General features: G+C 44.2%; 3 protein-coding genes and 2 long non-coding RNA genes across 7 annotated transcripts; 3 read left to right on the top strand and 2 right to left on the bottom strand.

Annotated features, from left to right (window-relative positions):
* The first annotated feature begins 7,061 nt into the window (after nt 1-7,061).
* LOC108615080 (uncharacterized) lies at nt 7,062-7,648 on the top strand. The gene is made up of 3 exons (XM_018009317.2): nt 7,062-7,303; nt 7,373-7,453; nt 7,522-7,648. The coding sequence occupies exons 1-3, from the start codon at nt 7,213-7,215 to the stop codon at nt 7,548-7,550; spliced, it is 201 nt and encodes a 66-aa protein (XP_017864806.1). The 5' UTR covers nt 7,062-7,212; the 3' UTR covers nt 7,551-7,648.
* On the bottom strand, nt 7,639-9,376 carry LOC108615079 (uncharacterized). Of its 2 annotated transcripts, XM_018009315.2 has the most exons (5): nt 9,146-9,376; nt 9,005-9,070; nt 8,369-8,767; nt 7,999-8,306; nt 7,639-7,938 (listed from the first exon to the last, which is right to left on the bottom strand). In XM_018009315.2, the coding sequence occupies exons 1-5, from the start codon at nt 9,196-9,198 to the stop codon at nt 7,688-7,690; spliced, it is 1,077 nt and encodes a 358-aa protein (XP_017864804.1). In that variant the 5' UTR covers nt 9,199-9,376; the 3' UTR covers nt 7,639-7,687. The 2 variants fall into 2 exon arrangements, with proteins under 2 accessions (XP_017864804.1, XP_089326504.1); XM_089470378.1 differs by lacking the exons at nt 9,005-9,070; nt 9,146-9,376 and adding an exon at nt 8,851-8,997.
* Nucleotides 9,377-11,037: 1,661 nt separating this feature from the next.
* On the top strand, nt 11,038-12,281 carry LOC149268796 (uncharacterized). The gene is made up of 2 exons (XR_016270325.1): nt 11,038-11,144; nt 11,227-12,281. It is a non-coding gene; the product is annotated as an uncharacterized LOC149268796 (long non-coding RNA).
* Nucleotides 12,282-13,377: 1,096 nt separating this feature from the next.
* LOC108615171 (mitochondrial cardiolipin hydrolase-like) lies at nt 13,378-14,394 on the bottom strand. The gene is made up of 2 exons (XM_018009482.2): nt 14,237-14,394; nt 13,378-14,175 (listed from the first exon to the last, which is right to left on the bottom strand). The coding sequence occupies exons 1-2, from the start codon at nt 14,245-14,247 to the stop codon at nt 13,398-13,400; spliced, it is 789 nt and encodes a 262-aa protein (XP_017864971.1). The 5' UTR covers nt 14,248-14,394; the 3' UTR covers nt 13,378-13,397.
* On the top strand, nt 14,335-14,880 carry LOC149268795 (uncharacterized). 2 transcript variants are annotated; one of them, XR_016270423.1, is made up of 2 exons: nt 14,335-14,442; nt 14,508-14,880. It is a non-coding gene; the product is annotated as an uncharacterized LOC149268795 (long non-coding RNA). The 2 variants fall into 2 exon arrangements; XR_016270422.1 differs by having other exon boundaries at nt 14,369-14,446.
* Nucleotides 14,881-15,926: the final 1,046 nt, after the last annotated feature.

Raw genomic sequence — 15,926 nt, 5'->3', positions numbered from 1 at the left:
TTTTGTATGCGTGAACGTGATTTGTTGGCTGTGCAGAACGAGCAAAGTTAAGGCCAAACTAAAATCATAATTCTAGACCTTCAATAAAATGTTCGAAATAGATGCAGAGCAACTAAGGACACTCGCCGCAAGGCTAAATCCATTTTATGCGTCACTCGAGTTCCATATTCAAGAAATGCTGAGACTACTAAATCATGGCACTACAACAACAACTTGTTGCCTGTGGAGGGAGAGGCAGATGCGAGTCGAATAGGCAAAAGTTACTTTAACGTCTAAAAGCACCCTGCTACAACACTTGTATATTATTATTATTTTAGCGGCTAAAAGCTCGTTGCTATGGCACTCGCTTGGCTGAAAAATAACTAAGCCAAAGAAAGGAGCGCTGTGCACTCGGCTATTTACGAGTCGGTTGCCATTAGATAGCTGCTGCAAACTTTGGCCCGTCTTCTTTAAATGGCATTAAATTACGCGGCAAGCAAAGTTTGACAAAAGTTTAAGAGTGCGCCAGCTCCGAGTGGAAATCAGATACAGATGCGGATACAACGAAGCGCGGACTGGGAATAGAAATGGGAATGGGAATGCAGGAGGGAATGGGCTCGGGGTTCGGGGATTGGGGATTGGGAATCGGGATCGGGCTTGGCTCCTAACTATGCAAACTCCGACTGCATGCAGTGGCAGGGCGTGGCGTGTGGCTGGGCTGACTATGAATAAAATCAAGATAAACTACTCACAATATTTACTTTTAATTGGAGAAGTTCAAAGGATAAACAAATGCGTCAAAAAGCAAATAAATAAAAGGGAAAGGCAAACAAACTTTTGTTCCAGCCACATCGATTGGCCCTTGATTAAAGCAGGGCTCCACTCAGGCTGCTTTAAGTAAGCCCAGTTTTTCCGACTGCATTTAAAGCATCAAATATTCAACGTCTCCGGCAACATTTCTCGCATTTCGCCTTGGCCCGTCTAATTGCGTAGCTATCTGAATGCAAACGAGACGCGTCTGCAGTTCGTTTTAATGTTTCTTGTTTTGCTACACATACATACATATTTACATATTTATTTTTGCATTTTGCTTTGCTCTAAATGGTAATTAAAATATGCCCGGGGATTCGGCTGGACTCGCAGCTGGGTCAAATGCTATCAAAGCGCGCTCTTGTGGTGTCATCCAATGGCAAAGTGTGAAGGCGTCTGCCTCGCTCTCCACGCTCCACGCTCCACTCTGCGTCTCCTCTCAAGCTAATCTTTGAGAAGAGAATTTTAATTGGCTAAGCAGACACTGAGCTCTTGTTGCTCAGCAGTTGTTCAACTCGGCCAAACTAAACTGCGACTGAATTTAAATAAGCTCGGGTCGAATATTGTATATCAAAGGCTTCGCAGTTGGCGCACGCATTCAAACTTCATGCGGCCGTCGTCTTTAAAGCGACTTCGCTCCTCAGCTCTCGCCACTCCTGAGGGCCTCTTTAAAGCACCTCGAGCACCTGCTCTGCCAGCCGAAACTGTGTCAGCGCAGCTATTTGCTGCCAGCTACTTTTTTCACGACTCGGCTGCCGTTGCTGTTCCCGGCACAAATAGCTATGCCTGAGAGTGTGGGCCTCCAGCTACGCCTGGGCAGGAAGGCAGGCAGCAGCCGAGCGGCTCATAAATGTAAACTTTTTCGGCTAGTTTGGTGTAATTATTGCCCGTGTGCTCGCTGGCCCAGCTGGGCCGTGATGGGCTGGGATGGGCGGTGATGGGCGGCAGCTGTGCCTGGCGGATCTGATGAGCTGCTGGCTGGAGTTCCACGGGCGAATCAAGCAGCAGACTGTGACATATTTCAAGCGGCTTTTGCATTTGAGCTGATTGCCAATTTAATCGCTACACAATTTCCGTGCTCTGACGGCGAAGGCGGAGCTAAGTGACGATTAGCAGCTGGGGGCGTGGCGCGCATAGAAGATCTGGGCAACTGGATTTTCGCTCAGCTCATATGGGTACACACATACATATGTATGTGTGTGTGCGTGCGCGTGTGTGTGTTTGTTGGATATTTTATTTATTTATTGCGCTCTCAGTGTGCGTGTGTGTGTGTGAGTGTGTTTGCGAGTGAGTGGCCTCTGTGTGTGGCATGTGGCCCATGTCCTGGTCGCGGCACATAATTCTGAAACGTGCCTTGCATATGTTTTTTTGCTGCACGACCTTACCACATTTGGCTCTTCCTCTTTCCTTTTTTTGCGTGCTCGAAAGGAACGCACACAAATACATACATAAGCCAGAATAGGGCGAAAAAAAAGACTAAACCAGAAATTGCATTGCATTCAAAGCACAATGTCAAGCGAATGCTGTCAAAGTCGCGCGATCCGCTCAATTAACTTGGCGTGGCAAAAAGTTGCAAACAAATTGTGGGATCCAGAGATTCTAAAGAGATTGCTTTTGACTTTTCATTCAAGAACTCAATTGGAATTTAAGAGCTGTGGCTTAAAATAGTTCGAGTTGTTGAGCTCATAGCTGAAGCTTATGATAAATACATAAATGTTCCCAGAAATAAAAGCATCCCACTCGCTCTGCATTGGCTTCAGTTGTCGTACGTGTGTGGGTGTGTGTGTGTGTGTGTGTGTGTGTGTTTGTATAGAGGTGCATGTGTGTGTATTAGCCAAGCACACTTGAAGTGAGTTGTTAAATTGTTAGCGCCATTTCAGAGGTTTGCATTTGCTATCTGCCTCAGTCCTTTGTCTTGCTCTCTCCCTTCTCTCCTCTCTCTCTCCATGTCTGTCTCTCGTCTGCTTTCGTGTTGTATTTTTTGTGACGCTCAGGTGGCTGTGCCGTTCGCACTGCCATTTCATGCCGCACACACACACGCTCAATCATTGGCCCACACACATGCATATAGTTTGGCCGTATTCACTTCTATTTTCTATTTTCATTTCTCTTTCATTTTGCAGTCGTTTTTTGTGCAGTTTTTCATGCGAGTCCTTCATTGTTTTTGGCTGCTTTTGGGCCAGAGCACACAACAAATAAACTTTTAAATATTTTTGCACTAAATTTATCTGACGGCTGCGGGGGCGTTCACACATTCGCATGGCCAGAGATAAGATTTATGACAAAGCACCTGCGGTGCAATGGCACTGCACAGGCAAATAGTCCAAAGAGTAAAGGTGTTTTAGTCGGGACCTCTCGACTGGGAGATACCCTAACCAGAGCATGGAAGCGATATACCAATCATTCTACGTTTCTACTATGGGGTTGAATACGGATATTTTAATGTTGAATGATTTCTTTGGGTGCACATTTTAAATTCAAGTCTAAAATAATTTGAAAAGAAAATAAAATGGGAGAGTCTCTCGTATTTTAAATAGGATTATTTACTTTTACTTTGCGAAGAGAGTGTCAAAGCATCCTAAATCTAAACTTATAGAACTGTATTCGGTACACCATAAATAAGGCTAAAAAAGAAAGAAAGACAATACAATTAAATTATTATTTTTAATATAATGTTTACTTAAGTTAATAATAAGGATTGGAATTTCGTATAGTATCAGAATATTTCAAATTCTAAGAAGTTCGTATTTTGTATACGCTATAAATAAATAAATATTTATACGTTTTGTAATATTCTAGTTCTCCTTACAATGCAAAATCTAATTATTATTTTCCTTATCTTGTTATTCGATAATAGGGAAAGCAATGAAGATATACAAGAATATGTATGTATATTTAAAACAGACAAACAGAAGAACGAGCAGATGGATATAGGTAGATCTATGCAGCTCGTCATCTTAAATACATATTAATATACATATATAATTTATTTTCTTTAACACGCTTCCTGCTGCCTTACATTAATTTGAGCATAACTATTATACCCTTTGCATTTAAAAATGTCCAGGGTATACAAAGTGCATATTTTCCCATAAAGATATTTCTTTTCGTTGTTTTCTAGTGTCACGTCTTTGTTATGGTCGGGTTTTTATAGCCTTTAGCTGGCCAAACATTCAATTTATGAAATACCGAATTTATGCTTGCAAATGAAGCAGTATATTCGCTTTAATAATACCTCCCTTGGGGCGCCCATAACGCCCACAATATTTTCAGCTCAAGCGCTGTTGCTGAAATTAGTCGAGCGCATTTTCTCGAGCTCAGCTCGGCATTGGCTTCATTCTTAGCACATTTTCCGGCAGCTATTTTTATCAAGTGTCTTGATATCAAAGCGAAGCCTTTATCTTATTATTTTTAGATATTTTTTTACCAGGCATGGCATTTAATTTAAGGTCCCTTGTATATAATGTATATGTGGATATATGTATATGGATATATATCTGAGTTGGTGTGCCGAGACTGGCCATTTGTCAACTTTTCACTCGGCTCCATTTGCAGTTGCTTTATATCGCAATTTATAGGAGCTGCGCTGCGACAATGGGCGACAATGCGAGTAGTATATGGGAATTTATTTGTATTGCGATTCGCAAATTTATTCAACTTTTCGCATATTTCACAACAATAAACTTGAGCAATTTCAACTTCTTTGGCCGTGTGTTTGGCCGACTCGCCGGCTCGCTAGCTGGACAAGAATTTATAACGTGAAACTTTTGCATTTTGCAAATCATTTTTAACACCTGCGGCAGGTTAAAGTTCAGCCAGCGCAGAAAAGTTTGCGAATTAAATGGCAAAAGCAAAAGCAAAAGCAAAAGCAAAGGCAACAGCTAAGGCAACATTCTCATATTTATATCTCGCTCAGCGGACTTTCCATTTAAAATGAGTTAAGCTGTTAATGGCACAATAATGCGAAAATAAAATGCCAAAAGCAGAGAAGCCGCACGCGCGCCAAGACCCGATGTCAGCCAGAGATACTTGTGGGTTAACAAAGCACAACAAATGCGGTCATGAAAACATAATGCGACCCGATCACAGATTGCTCAAGCGAGACGCGAACACACTGCGGGAGCAGATGTGGTCCAGTCGAAGATGCTGACCACAGGCAAATGGCAAGATTTATGGCCAACTAATCGACATGGCTGAGCCATAAATCCAATTCCGATTCGAATGTCAAAAGGTTGCCTCCGAAAGGTGGAAGCCAACCGCAAATTAAGGCTGCATTTGAGTCCGGCTTCTGCTTTACATGCGCCTCGCAGCAGGGCGAATACATTTGGCTGTTGAATTAAGCTTATTAAAAACTTTTTGCCAGCACGAATCAGCTCGCATCACATTTGCCGTGGCCAGCTGAAACTAAAATAATCTGTGAGTAAAACTCTGCGGAATGAGCTGCACAAGCCTCGGGCAGCACATCTCAAGCAGATTTGCAAACAATTTACCCAAAACAAAAACAAAAGCAGGAGCAAAGGCAAGGGCAAAGGCAAAGGGAAATTAAATGCAAATGCAAATGGGAAAAGGGAGAAGGGAACAGGAGGAGCCCCAAATTGCGCAACGCCACAGAGATGAGTTGAAAAGTTGCATCGAAACTCATTTGGTCAGTTTTTTAATGGATTGTTCACGCTTTTTAATGAAATGTGTTAAGAGTAAAGTTTGTGCGCCTGTCGGCCGCGTCACAAATTGCTTTTTGCCAAAGGACATCTCTGCATAGTTTTCAAGAGCCCATGTCCACCATATGAATGTGCCGCAAGACGAAAGGGTTCACATGGACCATTTGCGTTGGCCAATGGGAGGGGATATTAGAAATAGCTGAGCATAGCCACATCAGGCAGAGCCAGTTGGGACTGGGGCTGTTTGTATTCAAATTATTTATAGCTTGGCCCAGAGTCAAGCGTGGACATCATCATCATCATCACCATCATCATCACCATCATCATCGACATGTGAAATGCTTGAAATCCGAGTTGTAATTACCTCTTGGCACCCGCAAACATATAATTAACTTAATGATAACGAGGGGGCGGCGGGGCGACTTGATGTTGGGCTACGTTTGTTGTGCTAATGGCTTCCGGTGTATGCGTGTGTGTGTGCGTGTGTGTGAGTGCGTGCGAGCAAATGGTGGGCAGTATAGGTATGTCGGCTGCTGCTTGTTCACGGTCAGTGTAATTGCATTGGTCTCGGCACTTGTGAATTTGAAACTTTTCAATTAATTAGCGTTGGCCCAGCACAAGTGGAGCCAACATGATTTGAGCCGCATGAGCATTAGGCTGCGCGCAAGCGAAACTTTGTAACTTATTGGCTACACGGTGATAAATTCTAAATTTGGCCATGATTTGCACCTGGCCTTCAAGCGAACAAGCCAACAAATATGAATTGAGGGCAAGGAACGAAACAGGCAGCTCTTTGGGGCTTGAAGCTCTTAGCTGATTGCCAAGTTCTGCTGGTGACATTTCATTTTGGCACTCATAATTAAGTGTGGGCCCGAAACATGTCTGAGACACGAAATGAAATCTTGTTACAAATTAATTGCCAAAAAACTTACAATGCGCGCTGAGGTGGCGCTCGGACCGCAAGGATGAGGCTTAGTGGCCAAAGGGCTTTGAAGGCCAGTCCCCAATCAACATGCCTGTATGTGTGTGTGTGTGTTTGTGTGTGTGTGCATAGGCAATTAACCTAATGATAAAGAGGATGAACACGATTTGAGGTTTGAGCTAATGAAATGCTCCTGAAAATTACACCAAGGCCTCATCACGATATTGTGGGATTGTGTTTGATTGGACGCCACAAGAAGTCAGACCCCGGATAAACAGAGATATAAATGCGCTCTGATATATATTTAAGCGCATGTAAATATATCTTGCCCTGACGACACTGACCAAGACACATTTTTCGTCACTCAGTAATTGCATATTTGAGCATTCTGCTGAGACTAAGAGAAATGATAATGATGCTAATGACGACGACGATGATGATGCTGATGATGTTGGCTCAGACGGCATATTACAATTAGTTCCCTCTCCAGCTGTGCGCCTTTTGATGTCGTCGCCCGGATCGCCCACAACATGAATGTCAAGTTTTGATGCCTAATTAAAGCATTTTCGGAACAAACTGACTGCTGTTAATTCATGCAACATTTATACACGCAATGTATATAAATATATTTGTATATATTGTATATATTCATACATAGCCAAATTAGAATTCATCGCACAGAACGTAGTAGTCGCTGCTCGAGTCCTCACAGTTATAATCTGGGGAATGTGGGAAATGGCAGTTATTCGCCCATTGGCAATAAGTGAAGTTAAAGTAAAGTAGTTCAGTCGTGTTTCATAAATTTTTGTTTTTGCGTAAAATTTTTGTTCTAAGCGCGCTGCAATGGATCCAACTAGTTTCACAACCGAGAAGCCACCCTTGAGCTCTACTCCTTTGGATTTGGGCACGGAGCGCTTGAACTGTGAAAATCTAGGTGAGAGAGTAAATATATTCGATAAGCATAAGCATATATGTATATAATATATCTTTGTAATGCTCACAGATAGCATGACTGAGAGATGGGAGGATCCAAATAAACCTGCTTTTGTGACTGTTCTACTGCGCTTCTTTGGCAACATATTTGGTAGGCAAATACGAGATACGAAAATACACTTAACGAGCTCTTAACTTATCTGTGAAATTCCATTTCAGTTGATTGCTTTAGAGCCATATTTGAATGAGTGTAAACGGCTTCAGTGGAGGAAGCGTCAAGTGAATAGAGACTTTTGGACCGATCAATTGTATAAATTTATCATAATAAACAGATAGTTGAATTCGATATTGCAGTTTATTTGTAGCATTCGGAATTTTACAAGAATCAGTGACAAATGACTATGTCGTGCACGGGCATTTTGCAGTGGCAATTGACGAGGTTGTCCATTATCTCGAACGCCTCGTCCAGGAAGTGCTCGAGCTTCTCGGTGTTGCGAAAGATGTCCTTGTCAATGGCAAAGTTCGTTCCATTCCAGATGCTCCAGCGTCGCATGCTGGCAATCACATCGGCACAGAAGTTGCGCTTCTCGCGCTGACATCGCTGGAGGACCATATTGATGTGCTGGCGCCGCTTCCCTGGGGGTCGAGATGATTAGCGAGTGCTGCAAGGAGAGAGGGGATGCAATGGGAACTCACTCTCGGCCAGGTTGTACTTTGCCATTTTGGCTTTGGCCTCCATCTGCGCCTTCTCGTAGTCGTTTATGATCTTGAACATCCTGCCGTCGATGTCCTTGGTCCTGTGCAAGGCCTCTCTGCAGTGCGGCTTGCAGGCGAGGTTGTAGTCGGGCCCCTTGAACGGCACATTCGTGTAGTACTTGCTCTGCTTGTACTCCTTGCGGTGCTTGTCCATCACGTTCATGCGGTACGCCATGTCACTGTGCACACGTGCATTGTGGAACCGATACTGGGTGCTGGCCAGCAGCTTCTCCACGCGCGACAAACAGCTGTAGGATCAGGCGGGTCAGACTCACTTGCAGAAATGCTCACAGCTCCTGCTCCGACTTACTGTGAATTGCGCAGCGAGTAGACGCCCGGTATTTGGTAGGTGCGCAGCATGTAGTGCAGCTTGGAGGCCACACAGTTCAGCAGATCCTCGGCGGCGCAGTTCTGCAGCCGGCTCAGCCCCTTCGAGTCGTGCACCGTCTGGCGTATTCTCCAGCCGCGGTAGAGCGCCTGAATCTTCGTCGCCGCCCGATCGTAGTGGTCGATGAGCATAGTCTGGAGCTTATTCTCCACGAATCCGAAGTGGCTCTTGCGCACCCAGTAGCCGCGCCACCACCGCTGTATGGTGACCGCTGCCAGCCACCGCTTGTACAGTAAGCTCCGCGCATAATAGCCGCGCCAATGCTTCTGTATCTTGCGAGCGGCCAGAAACTGCACATAGTCTACCAAAAGCAGGGGGGTGCTGGGGGAGAGAAGTTAATGGATTTACAGAAATTTAAACAAAATTGCAGTCTGATAATCTGGCATCGATAAATGCAGGTATACCATCTTTTATGAAGATACTTTTCCATTTTCTATAAAAATATAAAAATCAACTTTTTCAATTTATTGGCAAACACAACTGGATTGACAGTTCCCATAAAGCATATATAGCTCGACTATAGATTGGCGACAGCTCGCCGATGTCATTTCTACTCACCGCGCGAGCACAGCCCTCGTGAACTCGTTGGTGCTCCTCTCCGAGCAACTGTCGTCGGGGGTGACACTTCGGGGGAAGGAGGAGATGGAGGAGGAGGAATTGAGACTTTAGCTCCGAGGCAGTGGGGGTCAATGAACTTACTCCCATTGATGGGTGAGGCGCAAGTTCGAGTTTTTCGGCCCGTCCTGGAACATAGTCTCCGTCTTCTCTTACTATATACCAATCTTATACAGTGTATATATGTATTCTCGGGTATATGTGTGTGTTATTATTTTTTTATAGAAATTAAATTTTTTGTTTTTTTGTTTGTTTGTGTATGTTGTCTGGGGCTATGTCTGTGTCTGAGTGTGTGTGTACAACTTTTGCTCTGCCCATAAATCGAACGTCTTGCTCAGTGTGCCTTACCCGGATAATCAGTGGGGCTGTCAATATATTTCCATGCAGGATAACGGTGCAATCTCACAGGGACAGGGCCGTACGTTATTCGGCTGCCTGTTGTATTAGCCTTCGCCATCTCGAAGCTAATGCAAAATTTACGAGCGCATATATCTTAACATGCGCCACGCCTGCGGGCATATGAGATAACAAACTGTTCTTTGGCAGCAGCGAGCTGCGTTTAATTGAATTGTACTTCTGCGGGCAGCCGGTGTTGGCTCTGGAGCTAGTACCTGGCCACCTCGCGGAGCCGGGATTTGCCCATTTATGATGCCCTTGACACGGATGCGGCTGCGGGCGGGCTCTAATTGTGCTAATGCTGACAAATGGCAGTTGGCATTCCAGTTGCAGTTGCAGTTGCAGTTGCAGTTGCAGTTGGCCACGCAGTGTAGAGCTAGGCGAAAGGTCAAGTTGCCTCGGGGCCTTGCCCCCGGCTGGAGGTGCACCATAAATGCAGCCATAAATTTGGCCAGGCCAAAGGGCATTGGGTGACAGGCGCTTTAAATGAAAATCAATATGTGGCATTGCCTACTCTGGGCCGTTTCGCGTTGGCTATGCATTTAGTTGTTGTTGTTGTTGTTGTTGTTGTGCTTCCACAGCGCCTCATTATGTTCCACAAATGAACCACACACAAACAACGGAAATGAGTCGGAAATTCTCATTTATGGCGCCCTTGATGCCAGTCGCCATTTCCACTATCCCCACTATCCCCACTATCCCCACTATCCCCTCTATTGCCATCGCCCCCTCCCGCGACAGCCTGACAAGTTGGCACTGGTTTCTGTTACAGATACTGCTCCTGATTCCGCTTCTGATTGCTGTAGCCATGAGATTTATGTGCTCCAGTGATATTGGCGATGGCGATGATGACAATGATGATGATGATTATGTGGCTTCTGCTGCTGCTGTTGATTTTGCGGTCGACGGCCAATCCCATTGTCAGCATGGTGACCCACTAACTGAAATTGCAAATACCTTAAACACGAGCGAGAGACTTTAATGGGGATTCGCCTAAAAGAATCAACATTTATGCAACGCTGGAAAGGATGTGTGCTCTCATATCAAATACACACAAACACACTCATATGTATGCATATACCAGCTATGTACATAAATCAAATGTTGTTCAACCAATTTTCCATTTAGCCTCTCAGCCGCGACGTGGCACAAAATTTACACAGCAGAGCAGGAGGCGTGGCCAAAGGTTATTCACCCAGTCCAGCATGACGACTATATAGAGCCATAGAAAACTTTTCGGGCATAGAGAAAACATTCTGCATTAATGGCCATGTACGCAAATGGTCTTGAGTCCTTGGGCCCGAAGTGTTTGCGGTCTTGCCTGCCTGGTTTAACGTGACCATTGTGCCCTTATAGAATTTCTGTAAATTAGTTTTTACACCTGACTGGCTGCAGCACAGCACACACACACAGGTAGATGTGTGGCGTGTGTGTGTGGGCCATTGGCTTGTGAGCTGAGACACACACAGACACACAGATGTTTGTTTAGTTCCCCGATGCGTGAACTTTACTTAATCGCTTGATTTTAGTTTTAATTAAATTGAGCTGCAATTCAATTCGCAGCTGCTGCATCAGGTCTAGACAGAAGGCAGATCGCTTTGCGTCAGCAAATTATTGCTTCAATATACTCACATACATATACATATATATCTGTACATGTGTGTTTGTGTGTATATCCCCCCGGCACGTAAGTTACAATGTTGGGTGTACTTTAAATTGTGCTGTGTAAATATTGCAACATTTTGGGTTCACCTCACATTTTATGGCAGCTGGACCCCGGGCCAGGCGAGATGAAAGCGAAAGAGCTGGGGCGCTGGAGCGCTAGAGCGCTTTCACGGCCTGCGACCGTTCCTAAATCTAATTTGAGAAGTACTAACCCGGAACGCAGCGATGGCCATATATCAAAAGCAAGTGCCACGCCCACGCCCACTCACAGCCACACACACACACACACACAGTTCACCTTGCGAATTTACGAGCGCGTCCAAGCGACTCTTCCAAAAATGTTGGCCATAAAATTTGTCTGGCCAGCAGAGTTAGAGGGGGGATGGGGGACATATGCGTAGGTCAGTCGGAAGCTGCATCTAAGCCCTCCAGATGTGCTCGTATTTTGTTGTGTCTGCAAGTCAGGTGTGGGCAAATTGGAAACGACGGCCACTTGGTGCACCTGTCTTCGGAATTTGTCACCGGCTGCGCTTTTTGATTAATGCTCGTCCAGTTGAACAATGCGTCAAACTGACTGCCTGACTGACGGACTGACTAGCCGCCTACTGAGTGGCTAGTTCAAGTGAAGTTGGCTTCAGTAACAAGCTCAAAATACTTTCAATCGTATCAAGTACTCATGGCGTTCGTTACACTAGCTCAACTCTCACAACTCAGTCATAAATAAACACACGTCGGCACGAACACAATAAATACTCGGAAAAAATAAAATAAATATTAAGTTCTGTGAATCTGTGAGTCTGTGAATATAGAACCATGGAATTTCTTATGATCGGTGAGAAAATCAATATTGGGCGTACCGATGGGCGCGTCCATGCTGCAATCGTTGATTCCAAGCAGTTCGACATTCAGTCCATAACCGTCGCATGGACCGAGGACTCGAAGCTGATGGGCAAGGAAATTCCCTGGAGCTCAATCGTGGCTCTCAATCCGCATCTACTGGAGCGCACTCAGCTCCCTATCCAGCATTTCGACGATGGCAAATATAACTTGTCCGATGTTGAAAACATGGAAATGGATGAATGTATGGATGAATCTTGAGTTTTCCTGTTCAAATATAATAAAGCTAAAGCCATGGCTATTAAAAAAAAAGTAATAATAACTTACCGTTTTCTATTATTGCGAGTCAACTTTTAGATTCTGATGGATGTATACATACATATGTAGTACATACTTACAAACATATTTGTTTCAGAACTTACGGTGTTTATTCTGCATATTCATATATGTATGTACATATCTGTATAACACCGCTCTATTCTGAGTTCCCCATGCTGCTGTACTTGTACAATTGCTTAACTTTTATATCGACTTACAATTCTTAGCTGCTTCTTCTATTTTGCTCTAAAGCAACACGCTGCTTTTTGACGAGAGACTTCATGCCATCTCATTCGCTCTCAACACTAAGCAGGGACCAGGCTCAGGCGGCTATATTTGTCTCACTCTAGTGGACTGCCAATTTGAGCAATAATCCAACACTACTTTAATGATTCGACATACATACATACATATGTATGGATATATGTACCGTTGTATATGTAAAGTTTGAAAATATTTTATTCGAGGTAGCTTAAAGGTAGCTTTTTGCACCGTCCCTGATTAGTAGATGAGACTGCATCACCAATAAATTTCCTCTTGCTTGTCCTCAGGTTTTCATTATAAGAAAATATTCGCTAAACTTGAAAGAAAAGTTTATATTGAGCAACATTTAAATTTGATAAAGCGCAATTGATAGCAGGACAAAGGAGGGGACAGCGCGAAGGGAAGCCAGGGATGAGTTTATTTGGCAATACCTTTGCACATTGCAGCGCTCTAGTTTCACTCCGAACCACCCAGGTGAAATAAAAAAGTTTTTGCCCTTTATATTGGCCATTGCGAGAAAGTAAGCAACTTGGCTGTTTTTATTTTTTTTTCTTTTTTTGCTTACGCTGGAATACAAATTTATGAGCAACCAAAGCGTAATCAAGACTCTGAAACAATGCGAAAAAAGGAAAGAAGGTGGATTTGTTAACTTGGTTAACTGCTGCAATTCCCGCATGATGTGTAGCCAGAAGACGAGGCAGCAACGAAACTTGCGAAGAAAACTTTTTGCTGCAGCTGAGAGGAATGGTAAAAAAAAGAAGAGGAGGATGAGGAGAAATAACAACACGACGCCCCCAAGAATGCATTCAAATAACAAGATAATAAAAACACAAGACTTGCAGTTGCAGACGTGACTTTAGTTCAGACTTCTATCAAATTGCTTGCAAGGCCATTCATTATGTTCAAAATCGAACGGTGTCGTTGGTATCGAGTCGAAGGCTTCCAAGTCGAGAACTGGAAAATGCTTCCACATATCATTGAACAAGTTCTCGTAGAGTGCGATGATAACCCGATTGGAGGTGATGACCACATTCTCGAAGTTGTTGACAGTGCCCAGTTTGGTCCAGTTGAGCGAACCATTCAGGACGTAGCCCCTGCGGTACCACAGCCGGTGGTGCCAGCGCCGCTGCTGCTGGTCCAGCTCGAACACGCGCTGCTCCCCATCGATGATGCAGAACTTGTTATGCAGTATCACGTCCGGCGGAGAACGGCGCGCCGGAAGCCCGGCAGCCACCAACTTCTTCACCACTGAGCCCTGCGCAAAGATCATCTGCGAGTCGGTGATCAGGCGTACCTGAATGCCCCTCAGCCGCGCGGCATCGATGGCGCTGTAGAACGAGCTGTGCGAGATTGTCAGCATTGCGATGTCAATGGAGACCTTCGCCCGTTCCATATACATAACGATTCGTTCCACGCGGCACAGTTCGCAGAATGGCTTGGGACAATTGTGCGATATGTGGCGAGAGATTTGACGATGCCTTAGGGGCAGCTCATTAAAGAGCACCACATCCGTGTCATCGGGCTCGTTGTAGATCAGCAGCCAGACCCTGTACAGGCCGTACTCCAAGCAGAGAATTAAGTGAGATAAACACGTCCTGAGCAAGCGCTTTAACAAGACTGAGACCCGAATCCAGCTGAAATGGAAAATACTCCTGATATGCGATGATAAATAAATGCATATAATTATTGCCTTACAAATCAAGCATTGTCGGCGAAATTTATGTCGAGCGGTCGTCAAACAGCGAGCTTGAAGGGATGCAAATTTATGTTATCGACAAGTCATAGTTATCGATGTTATATGTACATACACAAATGTGTATATTTAAATTTACATATACATTCATGTTAGCCACGTGCATGTAGACTGAAAAATGTACATATTTTGACACACCTCTATATATGTATGTATGTACGTATGCAGATTTTACGACTGTCAAAATTCATGAAATCTTTTCCCAATCAACAGCACCTCAGCATTTCCTATGTACACATATTAAACAAATGCCCATAAGTTGACAATCAGATGTATTTAATATTCCACATCAGCTATTTTCAGTAATAAAATGAATATGAAGAGTATTATCAGCAGCTGCACAACTTCTAGCGCCTCGAACAGCACATCGTTGACTCCGATGAAGTCCGGCTGCTGCTGGGGTTCGCAGCGCACGCAGATGCAGGCCTTGCTGCCTTTGAGGACGATGCGAGCTTTCTGGCGCCTTACTTTCAGCAGGATCGCAGTGCCAGAGGATTCCGGGTTGGCAGTATTAACGACTGGAGTAGGTTCTTCAATATCAATAACTTCCATTTTCCTTTAAGTGACGACTTGACAGAGAAAACTTCTTTACCGCTTGACCACCCAATTCCAAATGAAACTATGTTTATAAAACGAGACGAGTCAATGATATCGATAATTCAATTTCCTCGGGCTGCAGCTTACAAATATAGGCACACGGAAACAATGGAATGAAACGAAATAATTCGAAGAACTAAACAAATCGAAACTGAAATTGATTTTGGAAAATGCAAATGCAAATGCATCAACCAGATATTTTCATGGGATGTGTTGGCTTTTACGAAAACCCTCTTCAAACTTCAAAAGTGACATCTTTGGTTCAGATGATGATGATGATGATAATGGTGATGATGATGACTGCATACCGCAAGCAGCTGTAGACAATTTCCTGCTTTTCCCATTGCTGCTGCAGCCAAATGGCACGATTTTCCCCAGATGCCGAAAATTGCAACTAATTTCAGGCGATGGCAGTGCCAAATCAGTTGCTCTGAAAACTTTACGCAGACACAGACACAGACAGACACAGACACAGACAGAGACAGAGCACCGAGCGAGTCCCACACACTCGCAGATCTCATTTCAGAAACTTTAAAATTAGTTAAGTTACGCTCTGCTCAGATACCAATAAAGCTGCCCCCAGAAGTGAACAAACATATTTATATACTTATGGCTAAGGAGACTGGCTCACACTTATGTGCCTTTCGGTCCTGGGTTTGGGTTAGGGTTTGGGCTCAGGCCTGGGTCTGGGTCTGGGTTCTTTTGAATGTATATAATTGGAGCAACTTTGGTTGGTTCTTCACGCTTTGATGTGGCCTCGGCAGTGCGGCATATCCAAAGTTTTAGTTAAACTTGATCAAACTTTCAATTAAATTAGCAGACACGTTGCTCCAGATGCCATACGAAAAACTTGCCAAGCCACACATTTTCTAATAGATGTTAATTATTTTTCGGGAGCGAGAGGCCTGGCTTGGCTTGCTCTTTAAAATACTTTTCATTTTCTGGGCTACAAGCTCCTAGGAGCAAAGGACAATTTGTGTCCTTTGGCTGTGCAAAGTACATGGGAAAAAGGGGAAAGCACAAAGCATCAACTAA

Source organism: Drosophila arizonae, chromosome 5 (assembly GCF_054131065.1).
Source record: "Drosophila arizonae isolate 15081-1271.41 chromosome 5, UAZ_ARI_1.0, whole genome shotgun sequence".
Classification (NCBI taxonomy): domain Eukaryota; kingdom Metazoa; phylum Arthropoda; class Insecta; order Diptera; family Drosophilidae; genus Drosophila; species Drosophila arizonae.
This window is presented reverse-complemented; position numbering and strand designations above follow the sequence as displayed.